The sequence below is a fragment of the Zalophus californianus genome, chromosome 15 (assembly GCF_009762305.2).
Source record: "Zalophus californianus isolate mZalCal1 chromosome 15, mZalCal1.pri.v2, whole genome shotgun sequence".
Classification (NCBI taxonomy): domain Eukaryota; kingdom Metazoa; phylum Chordata; class Mammalia; order Carnivora; family Otariidae; genus Zalophus; species Zalophus californianus.
Genome location: NC_045609.1, coordinates 11,073,189 through 11,091,761, shown reverse-complemented (window position 1 = coordinate 11,091,761; position 18,573 = coordinate 11,073,189). Strand labels below are relative to the sequence as shown.

General features: G+C 41.7%; 1 protein-coding gene across 1 annotated transcript in view; it reads left to right on the top strand.

The window, feature by feature from the left end:
- Window positions 1–16,873, top strand: part of RYR2 (ryanodine receptor 2) — a 732,757-nt gene extending 715,884 nt beyond the window's left edge. Inside the window, 8 exon segments of the mRNA XM_027588196.2 lie at window positions 260–314; window positions 317–405; window positions 2,147–2,281; window positions 10,320–10,476; window positions 11,938–12,002; window positions 13,664–13,764; window positions 14,641–14,692; window positions 15,429–16,873. Of these exon segments, the coding sequence (XP_027443997.2) occupies window positions 260–314; window positions 317–405; window positions 2,147–2,281; window positions 10,320–10,476; window positions 11,938–12,002; window positions 13,664–13,764; window positions 14,641–14,692; window positions 15,429–15,524 (750 nt within the window). The 3' untranslated portion in view covers window positions 15,525–16,873.
- The last annotated feature ends 1,700 nt before the right edge of the window (window positions 16,874–18,573 follow it).

Genomic DNA, 18,573 nt, shown 5'->3' with positions numbered 1-18,573 from the left:
AAATATTAAGTCAATAAAACTTTCTCTGTGGGAAGATTCGCAAGAACACCCTCTCTGATATAAAGGAGAGAATGACTTTGAACCTCTCAGAACTAAAGGAAAACAAAATACACAAACTGATGTAACTACTTAGAATGATATAAATGTATAGACTAAGAAGTAAATGAAGTGATTATAGTAGAATGAAATCAGAGTAGTTTTTGACAGTAGTCACTCATTCTATATTCTGATATGCTTCCCTCCTGTTTTGTCTTCTCAGTCCTTCCTCTACCTGGCCTGGTATATGACTATGTCCGTTCTTGGACACTATAACAACTTTTTTTTGCCGCTCATCTTCTTGACATTGCTATGGGATTCAAGACACTAAGAACCATCTTGTCGTCAGTAACTCACAATGGCAAGCAGGTAAAAGTTGATCTTTTTTCCCTCCTGTAAAAAACCAAAAAATCCCAACAAATAATATACTAACCCAAATAAACCCAACCTCCAATGGCAATATGCAGTTGTAAAGATTTTTGTGAATGGGGGATCTGCACTTTTTCTTTTATAAACCATGAGGATTATTAGTTGAAGAGTTCCCTAAACCCACATTCAAGTCTTGGCTTGACGGATTCGCTGAGTGACCTTGGATAACTTACTTAACATTTTTAAATCTCTACTCATTTTGTAAAATGAATACAATAAATGTACCTGCCTTTTAGAGTTTGGGGGCAAATTAAATAAAAACGTAAATGTGGAGGTGTTAGCACAGGTCCCGGCACATAGGAAACACGCCCAGGAAATAGTTAATTTTTTCCCAATATGATATTTGCTCCATTTGATACCATAGGGAACCAAAATGTGTTGTAGCATCCTGAGGCACTAGTTGTAATAGTAATAAAACACGAGATGCCACATTCTTAATTTAATGGAATATTTCAAAAGTGGATATCCAGGTATTCTTTTCTCTACTTTTAAATTGGGCAGAAAAAATAATAATGTTTCATACTTGACAGGGTCATACTTAGAGTACTTACGTAATAATGGCTTAGTTCCAGATAAATCGATTTATGTTTTAATGGAGCCCAACTATAATGTGAAAACTTTCATTATTAATAAACTTACTGTAGAAGCATGTATTAATTGATTCATTCTCTATCAAGTGTCCACTGGGAGAGATAACACATTCTCTGTCAGTTATTTGGCTTAACAGAGTCCTTTTCCAGAATTTTATAATCCAGCATATTTTTAAATACGTGCCCCTGCAAAAAACTTGAACCATGCCCACTGTTAAATTCACATGATTCAGTTAAATTATCATGATCTTTAGTTTCCTAAATTTCAACACATTGTTCTTATATATGCCATTTTAGTTTCTGAATGTTTGACATTAGCAAAAAAGTGTACTATGCTTATTCATTCACAGTATTGAGTTCCTAATATATTTAAAGAACTGGAGATGCTGAACCTATTGTGTATTTTCACACAAAAGGTCTGGCACTACTTTCAGTTAACTTCTAAAATTTTGCTGTGATTATTCCTTTTCTTTTTGAGCTATCAGTTTTTCATTTGCAGAAATCTAGAGAGCTTCATAGTCCTTATAGGTAAAACACGCAGAAATTTACAGTGGCATTGTACTTAACTTATAGAAGTGAATTAAGCCCTCTATTCAGATAACATGTTTTCTCCAGATAATTATAAAGTGATTTTTGAACAACTTAATGTATGCCGCCACAGTCCAGAACATAGGGATTCATTGTAGTCAGAGGAAGTAGAAAAGAGAATGCATTTTGGTGTGTTTAGAGTTTCTGTGATAAAAATAGAAATATATTTCACCAACTTGGTGAAAGTCATGTTTTCAACATAGACATACCATGATCAGTTTGGACATGAAAGTAAATCAGAGTTTAATACTATTCCAGCTGCCAATTAAGTAGGGAAGTTTTGCATGACATAGTCTGAAAACTTGATAAAATAAAGAGAATATGAAAATAAACTCCCACCCCCTGCGGGGTAAGGAAGATAGGGAGTGAGCTATGGATTCCATTACTTTCCAGTCAATAAATCCAGCTATGTGCTCATAGAAAGCTCTCCTCCCTGATGTCAAATATGCCAGTCATATATGTCTTGCATTTCTAATGCACGTTCAATTCACATTGCTTTCCAGCTTGTGTTAACCGTTGGCTTACTGGCTGTTGTCGTATACCTATATACGGTTGTGGCATTCAATTTTTTCCGAAAATTCTACAATAAAAGTGAAGATGGTGATACTCCAGATATGAAATGTGATGATATGCTAACGGTAAGTTCGCTTTGATCTCATGTGAATGAAAAAATTCTCCTGCTTCTTCAATCCAAATGGTTGTGTAGTCATTCTTCAGCCATGTGGAAGAGAAAACAGCATACACAGTAAAAAGTTGTGTGGCCCTTTAAAAAAAAAAAAAAGTTTATGAAACATAAAGGAGCATTTCTACTGTTTTTGCACACCTGCGGCACCAACCTGATAATGAGTAAATTTCCTGCATAAAGAACTTAGAACGGGAAGGATTAATGTCAACACTTCAGCTTATTGGTTCATAGATTCCAGGACAGCAGGTAAAATTATTTCCTCGGAAAATATTTTGAAGCCTTAGTGACTGGTTCACCGTAATGCTATTAACTGACGTCACTGAAGTCCAAAAATAAATCTCTTAATAGAACTGTGAGTTTTTGCTTTTATATTCAGTATCCTGGCTTAAATTATCTTTTTAGTCTTGGTTTTAAAATCAACGGATGGGAAAGTTTTCATATTGGCCTATCACTGTTCTGTAACCCACCTCTCTGAAAATGGCACATCAGAAGTTACCCGACATGAGATCCTAGATTGGAAATATGTACCTCTAGCTGAAAGGATAGGAATTCTTCATGGAGCACCAAATCAAAATACCTACATCCACGGGGTTAGTGGGGTAAGAGACTAACGAAATGAGAGTAAAATTACTCTGGAAAATATAAACATCCCAAAAGAGTAGTGAGAGAGAACCAATGTTATAAAACTAGTACTTCAGGCAGGTTTTGAACTAGAGAATTATAAATCTATAGGACAAGATAGTCTAGAAATACATTCAGACACACTTGGAAATTAAAAATGCAATAAAAGTGGCTTCTGAAATCATGGATGAAAAAGAATTCAATAAATAGTATTGGTACTACGGATGTGCTTTTGAGGAAATTTAGATAAAAATTGATACCAGCCTAGTTCTTTAAATCAAAATAAATCCTGAATGGAACAAATATTTTAATGCAAAAAAAACCCAGAATTTGACTTTTGAAATAATAACAATTTTTGTGGGAAAAGGTATTTCTGAGTATGACATAAAACCTAAAATGCATGGAAGCTTAAAAACTTACTTTAAGAAGGAACAACTATAAGCAAAATCTAAAGACAAATGAGAAACTGGGAAAAATATACTCAACACTACAACAAAGGGCCAGTGTCCTTAATTTACTGAGTCCTTATCACATCACTAGGAAATAAAGAAGCCAAGAGAAAAATGAAGACTATGTCCAGACAACTGGTGGTAAAATTCAGTCAGCTTATAAATTGGGAAAACGCTTACCCTCTACTGTAATTAAAGAAATGCGACTCAAAACAAATAACTGCCACTTTTTACCTGTCAGGTTTGCAAAATATTAAAGTTTGTTAACACCCACAGTTGTTAAATTGACGGGAAAACTGGCACTTTCATGAATACTGTTGGGAATTTAAAGTAACACAATGACTTCAGAGATATTTTGCAAGATCTCTCACATTTTTAATTGTACTTACCCTTTGCCTCGTCAGTGCCCCTGCTAGTATTGATTTAAATGTTTATTTACAAATATGCTCCTGTATGTTCAAGGATACTTGCTGCTAATCACAAATTGGAAATAATCTAAATTATCAGCAGAGTCCCAATTAAGTCAATATGGCAAATCCATACCACAGAAAAGTAAGTAGCTATTTAAAAATAAGACAGATCTGCACATGTTGATATAGAAAGACACACAAATTGCCTGTAAGCGGAGCGAAGCAAGATCTTGAACGGTATTGTAAGATCCTGATTGTGCGCATGCGCGCACGTACACACACACGCTACAATGCACGTGTTGGGTATGCTACGATATGGATACAGTGTTTCTAGAAGGATACGTAGTAAACTGTTAACAAGGGTTCCTACAGGGAGTAGGACCACAGATTAGGGAGAGAATAAACAGTAAAGAGACTGGTCACTGGTAGCATAACACCCACCAGAATCACGAACATGCAACACTTTACAATCAGTAAGGAAGTACTTGCGAGATCCTTCACCTCCTCTTCCGGGAGCTGCTTTTAATATCCACCTTGCTTCTCTACCTGATGACCCTGAAGACTAGGGGTAGCAGGTGGCTAGAGGCAGGGAGGGGATCGGAAGGCTGGAGGAAGCGACAAGGCACAAAAGGAACTCAGTAAATAGTAACAGCAGGCCGTTGTGTCTCCATTGACTCCAGGGAGATTCATTTCTATTCCAGGAGAACCCCCCTCGCACCCCTTCCCCTTTGGTTCTAAATCTCAAAGTCCACGCTCCCCAGGTCAGAAGGTTTACTAAGGTCGTTCATTCTCAGAGGGTATGGTGCTCATGCACTGCTGAAGGATGCTGGAGAGGCGGGATGACTTCAGGGAGTGGTACTGAGTGGCCTGTCTTAGGGAATAGGAACAGTGGGGCCTTTGTTCCCCACCCCGTCTCCTACCACAGTGGGACCCCTGCAACATCCTGGTCTCCTCTTCTAACATCATGAGTCAGATGTGACCCTGTTCAATTATCCTAATGGTATCCTTGGATGACTACATTTTGAATATCACTCTCAGTATGTGTTTCCATTGCTTTTGTAAATTTTGCCAACGTACTTATTATGAGAAGAATCCAGGCGTGATTTGAACAAGAGGTGGCTTAGGAAGACAACTAACCGCCTTCACCAATTGCATGGGGCATGTATGGAGAAGGCAGACAAATTCGCCTCACTGTAGGAGGAGGAAATAAAGCTGTTTGATATTTTCAACTATGGGCTCAGGACTGAGCCTGGATTTTGCTCGGTTGAAGGGGTTTCTGCTCTTACCAGTGAGACTACCTACAACCAGCTCTGTTGTGCGTGTTTATATTCCTACGCATGACAAGCTTTCTGTCTTGCCTTTGGCTGGGGTAAGGTTGGGGGCATCACAAGGATACCTCTTAGAAGTGTTTTTCTTGCAAAAGAAGACTCAGTGCCAAGATACAAGCACCATCTCGGCTGCCAGTCCTGTGTATGGCTGTCAAGAGGACCAACCACAGGGGAGGCTGCGTAGCTTTGCACGTGCCCGAGTCTAGCTGATGGTTCTTAAAAACCGTGGCATCACAGGCCACATGACCTAGATTTCCCTTACAGTGTTAGGTCTCAAAACACCTTTTAATTTGCCTCATGCTGATACTCCTGCAGGGAGGTTTGAACAAGCCAACAACATGTAAAATGCAACTGATCACTTATGGTAGTGCTCATCAGAAGTCATGGCTTAGCACAACCAAGCAGCCAGCAAGACAGAAGGCTGGAGTAGGAGGTGGTCATGTTTGATTTCTTTCATGTGTTTCTCACAAGAGAATCCTTCTATCATCTCTAGCATTTAGTCTTCACAGGGGGAAGCCTGGTATTGTTTGCTTGAGATAGGTTTTCTTCACTCATGCCCTATTTTCTGGGCATCATGCTGAGCTTCCACTGCCTTTGTTATTTCTGGTTGTTTCCTAGGGTATTGTAGGAACATTTTAGGTTTTCACAGGGTCTTGGTTCACCTGCCAGTGTTTCATACCTAACAGAAGGTGGCGCTGTAGCTGCAGTTTTTCAGACTAGGTGATGCTTCAGACTTGGCTGGCTTCCTCCCTCCCCTCCCCTCCTCCCTCCCTCCCCTCCTCTTCCTTCCTCTTTTCTTTTTCTTCTCCTTCTTTCTCTTTCTCTACTTACTTATTTAGGATCATGGTGTTTTGAGCCTGACAATCTAATTAAGCCATCAGTATCCTGAGAGAATTTGAACCTCCTCTCCAAGAAGATAGGAGGAGAAAGTGAAAAATGATCCAAAGTTCCAAAGTCCTGGGCAGAAAGATGATTGCAGCTAGATAGCCAGGGAGACTGAGTTGGCATAAATAAAGACGTTCATCTCAAAAGGGGTGGTTCTCAACCTCCAATGCACAGAGGATTCAGGGCAGCTCTTTATGAATCCACAGGTCAGTGAGGCCACCCCCAGATCCCCTGAATCAGAAACTGCAGGGAAGGTGTCAAGACCTGTGTATTTTTGGGAAAAAAACAAAACAAAAAAAAACTTTCCAAACTTTCCAGGTGGTTGAGACAACTAGTCACTCCTGGGGAAATTACCAGCTTAGGTGATTGCTTTTTTTTTTTTTTTTTTTTTTGATTGATTGATTGACTGATTTTAGAGAATGAGAGCATGCCAGCGAGCAAGAGGAGCCAGGGGAGGGAGACAAAGCCCCCCATGAGTGGGGAGCCCTAGGTAGGGCTCAATCCCAGGACCCTGAGATCACGACCTGAGCCAAAATCAAGAGTCGGACACTTAACCAACTGCGCCACACGGGCGCCCCAATTCTGAATCACTTATTTTACTCTCACAACAAGTAATGTGTCTCTGTCTCGATCTCTCTTTCTCCCCCCGCCTCCCTTTTTTTGGTCAGGATAAAGATCTTGTAAGGATCTTCACCAATCCTTCAGCAACTGCTCCTCCTCCGTGTTTCCTAAAGCTGTTGAATCCATTGAGATGGGTGACTGGGGCAGAAGCCGTAGAATAGTAAATCTTGAGAATTAACAACTATTTCTAGTTGTTTGTAGTGCCAGGCACCTTCCTTCCTCGTGACTCAGAGTACATCTGTTTGTCTCCTGGAATTACTCTTTCCATTCTCCAGCTCTGACATTCAGGTTTGAGCTGATTTTATGAAAAGGAAGCTGAATGAGAGGTTTTCCGTTTTCAGGAGCAGAATGATAACCTGACAACTAAAAGCCTGACGGCCCCAGGTTCACAGGTGTTTACCACACTATCTCATATTCCACCGTAGCAGCCATCTACCTACTAGTTCACCAGGTTGTGAAGGGTAAGGTTGGTAAAATCAGTATCAAAATCCCACAGGTGAACCATGCATTTTATTCTTTTAAAATGTATCTTATTAAGCCTAAATAATCAAATCCGTAAGACTACCTATCTCTTCAGCATGGCCATAAGTCTATTACTGAAATATGGTGGTGTCCGTTTTTGGTCATCAGTCAGAGTTGTCACAGAACGAAGGTGAGCAGAGAGACCGGGATATTGCTGGGAGAGGCTAGATGACTGAGATCTGAAAATCTGAGAATAGTAAATAGTAGACATTTACTTTGGTAATTTAGCCTCATTCCACGGTCTTGTCTCCAGCTGTGCATGTCTAGAAAATAAAAATGAATCATTCTCTTGAGGACAGACTCCTATTAACCAGGCTCCTAAGAGTCAGGTGGATGAGTCAGAATACCAACATCCTACTCGTTAAGAGTTTGTGCCACAAGTAAACACAAACTCCATGTTGGAAGCCAAATTATAATCCAAAGTCTTGGTTAGCAAGATTTAGCAAAAAGGAGCTAGATGATCTTCATCCCCTCCATGTCAAAGAAGCAGGACTTGGAGAGCTAGGACATTCCAGAACCTGGATGGGGAGTGGCAGTGATACACTGTTGGCCCAATATGGGTATAGTATGAGTGTGGGGGCCAGAGGGCCAGAATTGGATATGGAGAAGTGTCAGACCAGAGCCAGGCAGGGTGTCCACACTGAGTCCCCAGCCCAGAGAGGGGAGTACAAACAAAGCTAAGTATGGGGAAGCCAGGAATGGGTGGCCTATGTTAGTTCACTAAGTAAAGAGTAGGCAGCTGCAATAATTATCTATTTCCCATGGCCACGACTAAGCACATAAGAAGACAGATTTGGAGAAAAACATACAACCCAAGCTTTTTCTTAATAAAAATAAATGCTTACGGTAAAAATAATCCTAACCGTATGCAAGAGTATACAGTGAAAATAAAATTTCCTTTTTCTGCAGATCCACTGTTCTGGGTTTCAAGTACTGTTTTAGACACACAGTTATTGGAAATTAATGCAGTGTCTGGAGGGATACTTTTTTTAAATGACTGTCTTCAAAATTTTACTTCCAGAGTTTGGTTCAGTAGGAGGTACCAGGAATCCCCAGCGTTTATGCCTCTAGGAGATCCAGATGCAGAGTTTGGTTTAGGCAACATTGGTCTCATTGGGCTCTAAAGAATGACTTTCCGGGCCTCTCTGCAAGAAGGACCCCGTACCTGAGCTCCAGAACAGTTCTTGAGACGGGGTGGGGGGCTGGGGGGTGGGATGGAGTGCAGAGCTGCCTTGTGATACTGTTCATTGTGTGTCAGGCTGACAGACTTCCTTTCTGAGTGATCCAGTCTTTTTTTTTTTTTAATTCTGTTCCTTAAATTCCAGGCCTCTGACCCAAGAAACTTTTTATCTGTATCTATCACTATTAGCTGTTGAACTATAAGCATTTTGGTGTCCCCTTGCTGCTGGTCCTATGCCTGCTCTTTGTGCTTTTTAAGGTGATCTGAGAATTTGAGGTTCATAGGTCAAGGCAGTGAAGTCTCCATGAGAACACTGATCAGTCATGACCTTTCACTCCTCGTTCATCCCACAAGTGATTTACAAGTTCCTATCACGTGCTGGACATTCTTTTAGGCACTGATAAGAGAGCAGTAACCAAAATAGTTCTTGTAATGAAGCCAATCCTAGCGGAGTGAGAGGGATCATAAAGCATCAAAAATAGGTAAATTGGAGATACAGGTGTGGAATTCAGGAAGGAGACCCCATGGCATTAAACAAATGTTTTTAATTAGCACAGAGTACTTAGCACAGAGATGAGAACTTAAGTAGGCACCTGGCACACTCCCTTAGGGAGTGTCCTAACAGAAGAGAGGTCAGAGAACCCAGTGCTAGGGCATTGGTTCATGAAAAGATAGGGAGATGAGGAGGAAGTGGCCAGTGAGGCTGAGAAGGAATGGCCAGAAATGCAGAAGAAAACGAGGGGATTGTGATGTCTCCCTAAGAGAAGAACTGTGTCAAGCAAGGCCTTTGTCCCCTTCCTCATGGCAGACAGTGGGTAAATGTGCCTTGTACTGGTGGGTGACATCGGTTGGGTAGATCAGGGTGTTGGGAACAGTTTAAGACGGTCTCATGGAGGAAGGATTAACTGAGGGTCGAAGGGGAAAGGGATGGGATAAAAAAGTGAAATTATTTTTCAAGATGAGAATGTGGAAACCAAGACCTAGAACCCGGGATAGTTTATCTGAGGGGCGTGGCTAGGATGGAGGGTGGTGTTTGGGAGCCATGACTGATCATCGGAGAGGGGTGAAGTGTCACTAAATCTGAGGCGCCAACATGGAGAGTATGAGCTTATCCTGAATAAAGATAAATCATGGATGCTTTCAGCCACTGGCTCTCAACTGTTGTGATTTTGCCTCCCAGGGGACACTTGGCAATGTCTACAAACATTTTTGGTTATCCTCGGGATGGGTGCGATTGGCATTAAGTGGGTAGAGGCCAGGGATCCTTCTAAAATACCCTACAATGCACAGGACAGATCCCACACAAAGAATGGTCTGGCTCAGAATGTCAACAGTGCTGATGCTGAGAAACCCCTCCCTTTTCTGCAGTGGGCACTTGGAGCTGTACTTACTATTGCTTGCTTTAATGTTTCACACTTTAAGCAATGAGCTGTTATTTCCTCCCTGCCTTTCCCCTGTCTTTGTTATTCTTCATGTTCGAGTAGAAAAATTTCAGCACCACATTCCATACGTGACAGATGAGGGGCCGGCGAGGGTTATCAGGTCTGTTTTTTCCTAGCTTAATTTCTGAGAGTCCATCTTATTATACATTGGGCTCTTACTTCCTCTTTCCTATGTCTGTTATGCTAAAAACACGAATAGGGTGATTAAGCATAGTCTTGTGGACTTCAGTGTGATCTTAACAGGATTACCTTATGCCAGATTCTAGTGAGGTATTTTTCATTCTCCGCCAAGTGTGACAGAAGGTGCTAAGCAGAGTGTGCAGTGCAGAGTTTTGTTTAAACAGCCGCAGAGTGTAAAGGCCAAGTGTTGGCATCACAATCACAGATTCTGAAACAAAAAGAGGCAAGGTAGAATGCAAAGATTCCCATCGTTTCCAGAGTGAGGACTAGGAACTAGAGGGAGAATCTTAGCTTTGTTGGATGTGAAAACAGGCAGTGTTCCTCCAAGAAGTGACCCTTTCTCTCCTTCGCAGTGCTATATGTTCCACATGTATGTTGGGGTACGTGCTGGAGGAGGTATTGGTGATGAAATCGAGGACCCAGCGGGCGATGAATATGAAATCTATCGAATCATCTTTGACATCACCTTCTTCTTCTTCGTGATTGTCATTCTCTTGGCCATAATACAAGGTAAGCTAAGCATTGTCTTCACTGAAGTGCAAGGGGATCTAGAATGTAAGGCACCTGTTGTTTAAGCTAACGGTTAGGTAGGGTAAGGATGTCAAGTGCTTTCTGGAAGAGCCAAATAGAACTGTTCTTTTCAGGATTCCTTCATTCAAAATCTGTAGAGGGAAGAATCGAAGCAGCATGGGACTCCCTGGGACCATGCGGAGGTTGGATACGGGACCCCTTTCCCATAACCTGGCAGAAGGAGCACTTCCCTCAGTTTGACTCTCTGCCCTGCCACTGACTGGCTTAAAATGTTGGGTGGGTGAGCCATGTAACTCCCTTGGGTCTTTCAAATTGGCATTATATAAATCTCGCAGCCATAGTATTATTGAAAAGATTTTCTTTTTTCTTTTGAAGAAGTGATATATATGAGTACCCAGGCCGTACCTAATGCACAATTAGGGCCTCCTAAACAATTTTAAGGCGATCGTCCTTGGATATCTACTATGTGCCTAGACATGTTTTCATTTTACCCTCATGCATCCTGTGAGAATGGTGGTATTATTTACATCTGAAGAAACTGAACCATAATACGTCTAAGTAGCTTGGCCAAAGTGCACAGTTAAGAAGTGTCAGGGCTGGAATCCCAAACTCAGAGCCCTCACTTGAAACCAGAGTACCGCATTGACCCACCAGTTCTTCCCTTTACTCCAAGGACACTTGGAATGTCGTGTTTTCCTCCCTCAGAAAAATCAGTCTTGTTATCTTTATCTTCATCCATCGATCCTGGCTTGAATTAAATGTCTATGAACGTGATATAATCCTCTGGGTTCTACGGGTCACAAAACAGGACTTTTGTTTTCTTCCAGTAAAGCACATGAACAAGTTTAAAGGACTCATAGTCCATCCTTTATGTCTTTATTGCGTGTAACAATGATGTGTTTTATAAGAGAGCAAACTCGTAAATCCCTTGGAAGAGGGGCAGCCAGTGAGTCAGAGAAGGAAAAGGGTCCGAGGGAAAACAGCACAGGGCGGTTAGTTCCTGGCTGACACAGTTAATAATGTGATGGCGAGTTTATTTGCCAGGAACTTGTGAAAAGAATGATTGGAGGCATGTTCCTCAGTTAATATGGTAATGTTTGATTTCCAAATTGGTACTTGAAAATCTCATTAGTGGAGTTCTCTGCGCTTTCCAACCAGAAATCACAATTGCTCTTTCTCAGGGTGAAGTAGCGAGAAACATACCCTCTGTATGTGCTAAGGTAATGAAGGGTTTTTCCTGCTCTATCCCTTCATTGTGAAACCCCTTCCTGCCCCCAAAGAGAGACTGCCGGGTGTGTGCTCACAACCTGTACCACATTCTGAGCATTTCCCGGTGGCTGTCCATTTTCCCTTTCCTTGGAAGGATTAGCCAAGGGGCTGTGAACTTAATAATTCTTCTCTGGTTGATAAAGATTAGAGTGTGTTTTTATTGAACACTAGGTTTAATTATTGATGCTTTTGGAGAACTAAGAGACCAACAGGAGCAAGTCAAAGAAGACATGGAGGTGAGTCTTTCCGTGTCTGGCTCAGCTTTGTTGCTGTGGGCACTTGTTTCCCCTACTGTCTTTATCCAAGAATCATGACTACGGGAGAAAGTGGGGGGACGACATAAGCACCATGTGACTACCTTGGCCTCTTTCGGATCTGGGCAATACATACCCCTGACCAGTGTGCTAGGTGGGAACAGTGGCGGGCTCCGGGTGCATGCACACTAATATGGCACCGTCCACCCCTCAAGGAGTGGGAGAACCGCCCATTCAAGACGATGGATTCATTGACAAATAAGTAAACAGACAACTGCAAAGCAGTATGTTGAGCCCTTTCTAATAACTCAAAGGAGAACTTTATGGTGTAACTTAGAGGCTGTGGAAAACCAGAAATGGGTTTTAAGCACGGTGACGGGGGTTTACATTTTACAAAGAGAACTATGGTTTAAAACATGGGGAGTACATTAGCAACTGGCGAGATCAGGGGCAGGGAAGCGGGCTGTGAGCATTTTTTCAGCAGGAGATTATGAGGCTCCTGCTGAAGAAATCCACCGAAGATGTAGGGACCAGATGGATTCAAGCAGTACTTCGGGGTTGGCGTGAGAAGTGGGTGAGAAGTGGCCAGATGCAGAGGATGAAGGGTTTGGAGCAAGCAGGGAGGATGCTCAGATTTCCAGCATGTGCTACCAGACGGATGGTGGCTCAGTTACACCCAGAGTAACTACAAGAGGTAACACAGAGGAGGGGCAGGTTCATGAGTGAACTGTTGCGTGTGAGCCTGTTTAGTTAAGACACCGAGTGCTATAAAGACCTATTGCTGTCCACAGTTGTTGATCAATAAGGCAGAGAGAATTTAATAAATTATTTTAATCATCTCGAGTCGAGGCCCTAGAATCTAAGGCATCGTAAACATGTCTTCAATGGTATTAAACAGTTTCTAATTTGCAAGGAAGATGAGCATCTGGAGCCACACGAGGGCCACAATGATTAAAATCACTCTAGCTGATACCTATGAAATTCTAATAATAAAAAAGCCTGCTTCTCTGGGTCTTGTGTGCCAGTCCTGTGGATGGCAGACCTGAGGAGGTGCTGCTCTAAGAGATATGGTGAGAACAGGCAGGGTGCAGAAGGAGCAGCACCCCCATCCCTAGAGTAGAAAGTTACCCCAGTACCTGTTCATTGGTTAATTCTGTATCTAGCATGGTGCCTGGCACACAGCAGACCCTCTCAGGCATGGACTGAATACCCCACAGCTTGGTATTTGATTTGGCCCTCCCCAAATGGGAGTCATCTGTGCCTTTCTCCCCTGGGCCATCAGACTTTGTTCAGGTAGGTGCCAAGTTTGTGGTCTCAGTCGAGGATACAGAGTCTTGCCGATATAACTTCAGTCAACGTCGTGAACTAGAGTGATCGCTAAGTCTGGGCATTCTCACTTAGGCTGGAGAAAATAAGGAAAAGACAGCGCTTTATGGCCCTCATTATGCTCTATGCTTTTAAGCCTCCAGTAAGATACAGTTGAGGCAACAGTTACATTAATATTCACGTGCTTGGCACAGCCTTCCCTCATGACCATCTACAATACTGAGTAAACCAAACAGCTGCTCCTAAGTGGTGAGTTGTGCGTTCCTCTGTTTTGCTTCCTGAAATCGGACATTTTAGTATTTCCCTTTGTCTTCTAGACCAAATGCTTCATCTGTGGAATAGGCAACGACTACTTCGACACGGTGCCACATGGCTTTGAAACCCACACTTTACAGGAACACAACCTGGCCAATTACCTGTGAGTGTGCCTGTCTCAGACTCTTAGGCCCCCCCCCCCCCCGCCTCACCAATGCCCCCTTCTCAGCAAGCTTGAGAAACAGGAGAGAGATGCAGCAGCTTCCTTTTCTTCATAGGCTCGAGCTCAGGCTTTGAGAGAGGGACCCCCAGCTAGTGGTTCTCTTGTCCTCAAGAGGAGGTTCACATAAAGAACTTGCAGCCCTTCGTGTGAATGATACCTTCTAGAACATGAAATGGAAAGATGGAAAAGAGTAAATGGAATACACGCTCAGCCTCTCAGAGAGCCCTGGCCACGTTTCCCGTGTCCAGTAGGAAGACTCCAGCTGCTTCCTAGAGATCTGTGAATCTCCATTTTTCTTTTCTGAGGACCTACAGATCTCTTGAAGGCACTATTATCTCTTTAGATTTTAACATGGTTAAAAGTTCCATTTTTTTTTTTTTTTTAAACACATAGAAATGTGGCTGTGGCTGACGACTGGCGCGAACTGCAGTTAGGTAAAATGTAGTTCTTAGTTTCTAATGCAATTTTAATATCAAACAGAAGAGATGCAGAGTAGCTTTGTAGCAAAAGAAAAAAGTGGGCTTTGGAATTCACAGCTGTGGGGCATTTGGCAAGTTATTTAAAATTTTTGATCCCTGGTTTTCTAAGTGGGGATTGTGATTCCTAGCCCATGAGTGAATAAAAAACTACCTTTAAAAAAGGTTAAGTTTTTGTTTCCCCTGGCATTTTTTTTTTTTTTTTTTTGCCTTGCCATTTTGATCCATTTCTTTGCCCTGCCGACAGTCTGAAGAGTTACCATGTAGCCCGATCAGAAGTATCTGTGTATGCTGACATTTCCATTCCATCCATCTCTGATTAGTCTCTCTGTATCTGTAGGTTTTTTCTGATGTATCTCATAAACAAAGATGAAACAGAGCACACAGGACAGGTAGGTAAACAGTGACCATACACCATCTTCTGAAAGAAGTGATAGAGAATCCCTACATGGTGGGAATACGTGTGCATGAAACATGAAGAGTTGGAATTGCTTTCAGATATTAGTCATAGTATCTTAAATTCCTGTTATCCTGGATGAGTGTGCAAAGATCCTCTTTGTAGAAAAAGTAAAACTGTAAGTTCACATAAAAACTTTAAGCTTGTATTAGCTGAACATGCTGAGTTTGGGTTTTGCTAAGTATAATGTCCTTGATTGCTTAATCAGATAGCAGATGATTTCAGATGAACTTCAACCCACAGTATTCGGGTCAGTTAAAAATAATTGTGTATGAAATGTCTAAGGTTCTCCTTAAGTATTTGAAATTCTGCCTCTGCAGATATCCGCCTCCAGTTGTTAACAGCTTGAATTTGAAGGATACAATTAATAGGAATATCTGTAGAAGAACTCTTAAAATCATATACCACAAATAGGTTTTTTAATCATTATTATATTATGGTCCAGATGAAGATTGATTATTAATAGCATTAAGTGAGGTCTGGTATGGTTAGGAGCTCCCTAAATGAATATGGGCTTCTCCAATCATGTAAATTATGTATAATTACACAGTTACCTAGATGTCTGACATATACGTGCAACAAATTTGTGTTTCTTTCTGTCTTCTGTTTTGCGGTAATGCACAGACTCTGGGGAAAGACCTGATGTTAATACATTTCCTTTACTTTTCCAGGAATCTTATGTTTGGAAGATGTATCAAGAAAGGTGCTGGGAATTTTTCCCAGCAGGGGACTGTTTCCGGAAACAGTATGAGGACCAGCTAAATTAGACTCAGACTCAGATCACCTCTGAAAACCAAAACATACACATTCACTCTTTCTGTCTCAGTCTCTCCCTTGCTCTCTCTCTGCTCTCTTGGAAACATCTTGCTGAATTTGTGAATTGCCAGCATTCTATGCTTTCTGGGAGCAGTGAACTCTGTTTCTGAAGACCTGACTGTGCTCCCCCCCCCCACCTTGTGTATTTTCTTTGAGAATAAAGACTGAAGAATAACCTAAACTCATACACAGACAAACTAGGAACTCTGGAAAGAACACCGTTTTGGACACTCTCAAACGTAATGCCAACAGATTGATTTCCTTCCAAGACTCCTGGGAAGTCCCCTTGAGCTATGGGACAGTCACATAAAAGCGTGACAGCCACACTCATCCCCAGCCTCTTTATTTCACCATCCTGAAAGGAACGTTCTTATGGTCACAGAGCACTGTAGCACTTAAGAGATTGCCGTGGACACCAGTTACGAAGGGAAATAGTGCCTTACTATATGTGGGTTGAGCTATGCAGAAGATATGTGCATGAAAAAAAATCTTTATTTTCTTTATGTCGATTTTTTTTTTTTGTCCTTAGATTGATTTTGTGGGTTTTTTTTTTTTTCTTTATTCTTTTCTCTGGTGGGGGAGGGTAAGAAAAGCAGTTTGTGCGCACCTTTAAAAAAAAAAGACGGGTGGCCTGTCTCAGGATGAGAGGAGGCTCTTCTCATTCGCTAAATTCACATTTACCCTCCCCATGTGCTCCTGCTCTTATTTTGGTAATGCTCTGATGCAACAACGCAACTTTATGAAATCTTTGTATGAAAACAAAAAGACTGCAAAAAAAATATACTTTCAAAAGAAATAATTCATTGCATGTTTATTATGCAAGTTTAAAAGAACAAAGAAAACCTCCAGAAGCAAGCTGATCAACGTGAGAGAACATTCATGATAATTATATTCATAGTAATAAAGTGTCGTGGGCTTAATTGTACGTTCGGAGCCAGTGTCATCCACCAACAATGTGATACATTATAAACTTGACAGTAGTTTTGGGTTTTTTTCTCTTTCTTTTGGCCACCTGTGATCAGTTGCTGATTAAGGACTTCTTGTCAGGCCATTTTTTAATATCAAAGCTGAAGCAATATCCATTCAGGGATTTCATCAGTTGCATCAAAAAAAAAAAAAAACACAGATTAATTATCACTCCATTTTGAGTCCTTTTAAATGTAATGCTTTATCTTTACAAATAAAAAGACAGATTCAGAATGGAAGCAAGATCATTTTGCAAACATTGGAGCTCTTTTATTACGAGTCTGCTTGTTAATTTTAGAATTGTAAAACTGCTCTGATTAAACTGTTTCACTAACGTTCTCACTCTCTTCTTTCCCCGTTTCACTTATAGTGGGGAGGCTTTATAAAATCTTGAGCTTTTAATAACGTGAGGGGGGGGGTCCAGGGCAATGCAAACCCTGCCATACAGCCTTTAACAACTGAGATTTCCCTGTGGCTAAGCAAGTTCCCGCCTTTAGGATTACAGAGCCAGAGTGAGTCAGCAGGCAGTTTGAATGCCCTACCCCCTCCCTGTCATTTCCCTGACATGCGGCCATCCCAAGTTCCTTAAAACCACCTATGACAGAAAAATCACTGTCTCCCAAATCATTCAACTTTTATACAGCTCTCACTCTATAAGGTTCTTCCTTGCTCGGGGCAAATGTTTCCCTGTAATAGCAGGGGTTCATTTTCTGCCTTCGTATGAAAGAACTGGTACACTAGGAATGGGTGTATTAAATACTCAAAACACTAATTGAACACTCACTGTGTGCCAAGCACTGTGCTGGGTATCACCTGTCATTTGTCACCTTACTGACACACCACCAGGGCCGTGGTACCTAGATTTTGCATTTGTCTTTTGGTATTATTTTTGTTTGGGAGAAGGAAGGGGGAATCAATTTGGCCACACCACGGGAACTCCCAAGCCTGCCCAGGGGACGTACTCTAAGCTTCCCAGGAGTCTGAATAAAATAAATCAGATCGGCCCCATAAAACATAAAAGCATGTTCCCCTTTGCCAGGAAACACCGCAGAGGAAGCACACAGAAAACAGGAATAATATTTCTCCAGGACATAAAATCTGCTCATAGATTCAGGTCTTCTATTTATCAGACAAAGGCAGGTTTGATATGAAACAACAGCACAGGTGAGAGGTGAATGAACAAATGCCTAGTTGTCACCCGGCCTGGATTTTGCAGACTTGTTGACTCTAATTGATCGCTCCTGGCTTTAGTGCATGGGAAGGTGACAGTGCTCACAGAGAAGCAAGAAAAAGACTGAATTCTGGAAAGGAAGCTTTCCCCCCACCCACAGACTTTGGGCATCAGCGTTGAAGGAAGAGTAAGGGAGCAGAGCCAGTCACATTAGAAAGCCACCCACTGCCCAGCCTCCTCATGGCCAACACTTAGGGGAGGTCACCTCTCCATTCCCTTCTCAAGGCCTCAAGGGAAGAAGGGGCTTTTCTGGTTCAGCATTACTAATTCTCCCAGGAAATGTCCCATGAAGTCAATGAGGCTCTCCACTTCTCTGATTAAACTCACGACTGCTTGACTCAAGCTCCAGAAATGTAATCCCTTTAGAGCATTTGTATTATACAACTATTCAGACCTTCACAACAGACGTTATAATGTCTACATATTTCCATCTGGACACTCACATTCTCCTGCCATTCTTGTTTCTTTTTCTCACTGCCCCCTGCCCCGGAAACATGTCTTGATCTAACTCCATCAAGCAAATGTAGAATCACAGTTGAAGTTTTCCAAATGCACTAAATGGTACTTAGTCGTTGGACTGATGCTCATTAGTTCTCATGTGCAGGAGGCCGTTCTTAGCCTCTCAAAACATCATTTAAAAGTTATATTGTAATGAAAATACTTTCTTCCTGACTGTAAACGCTTATCTATGAAAGTGATACCTTTTTTTCCCCATTGTCTTGCTTTACCTGGTGTAAGTGTTCCTATTCCTTAAACTCTAATTTTCTGGGTGAATATACCAATATACCTCCCCCCGACCCCTG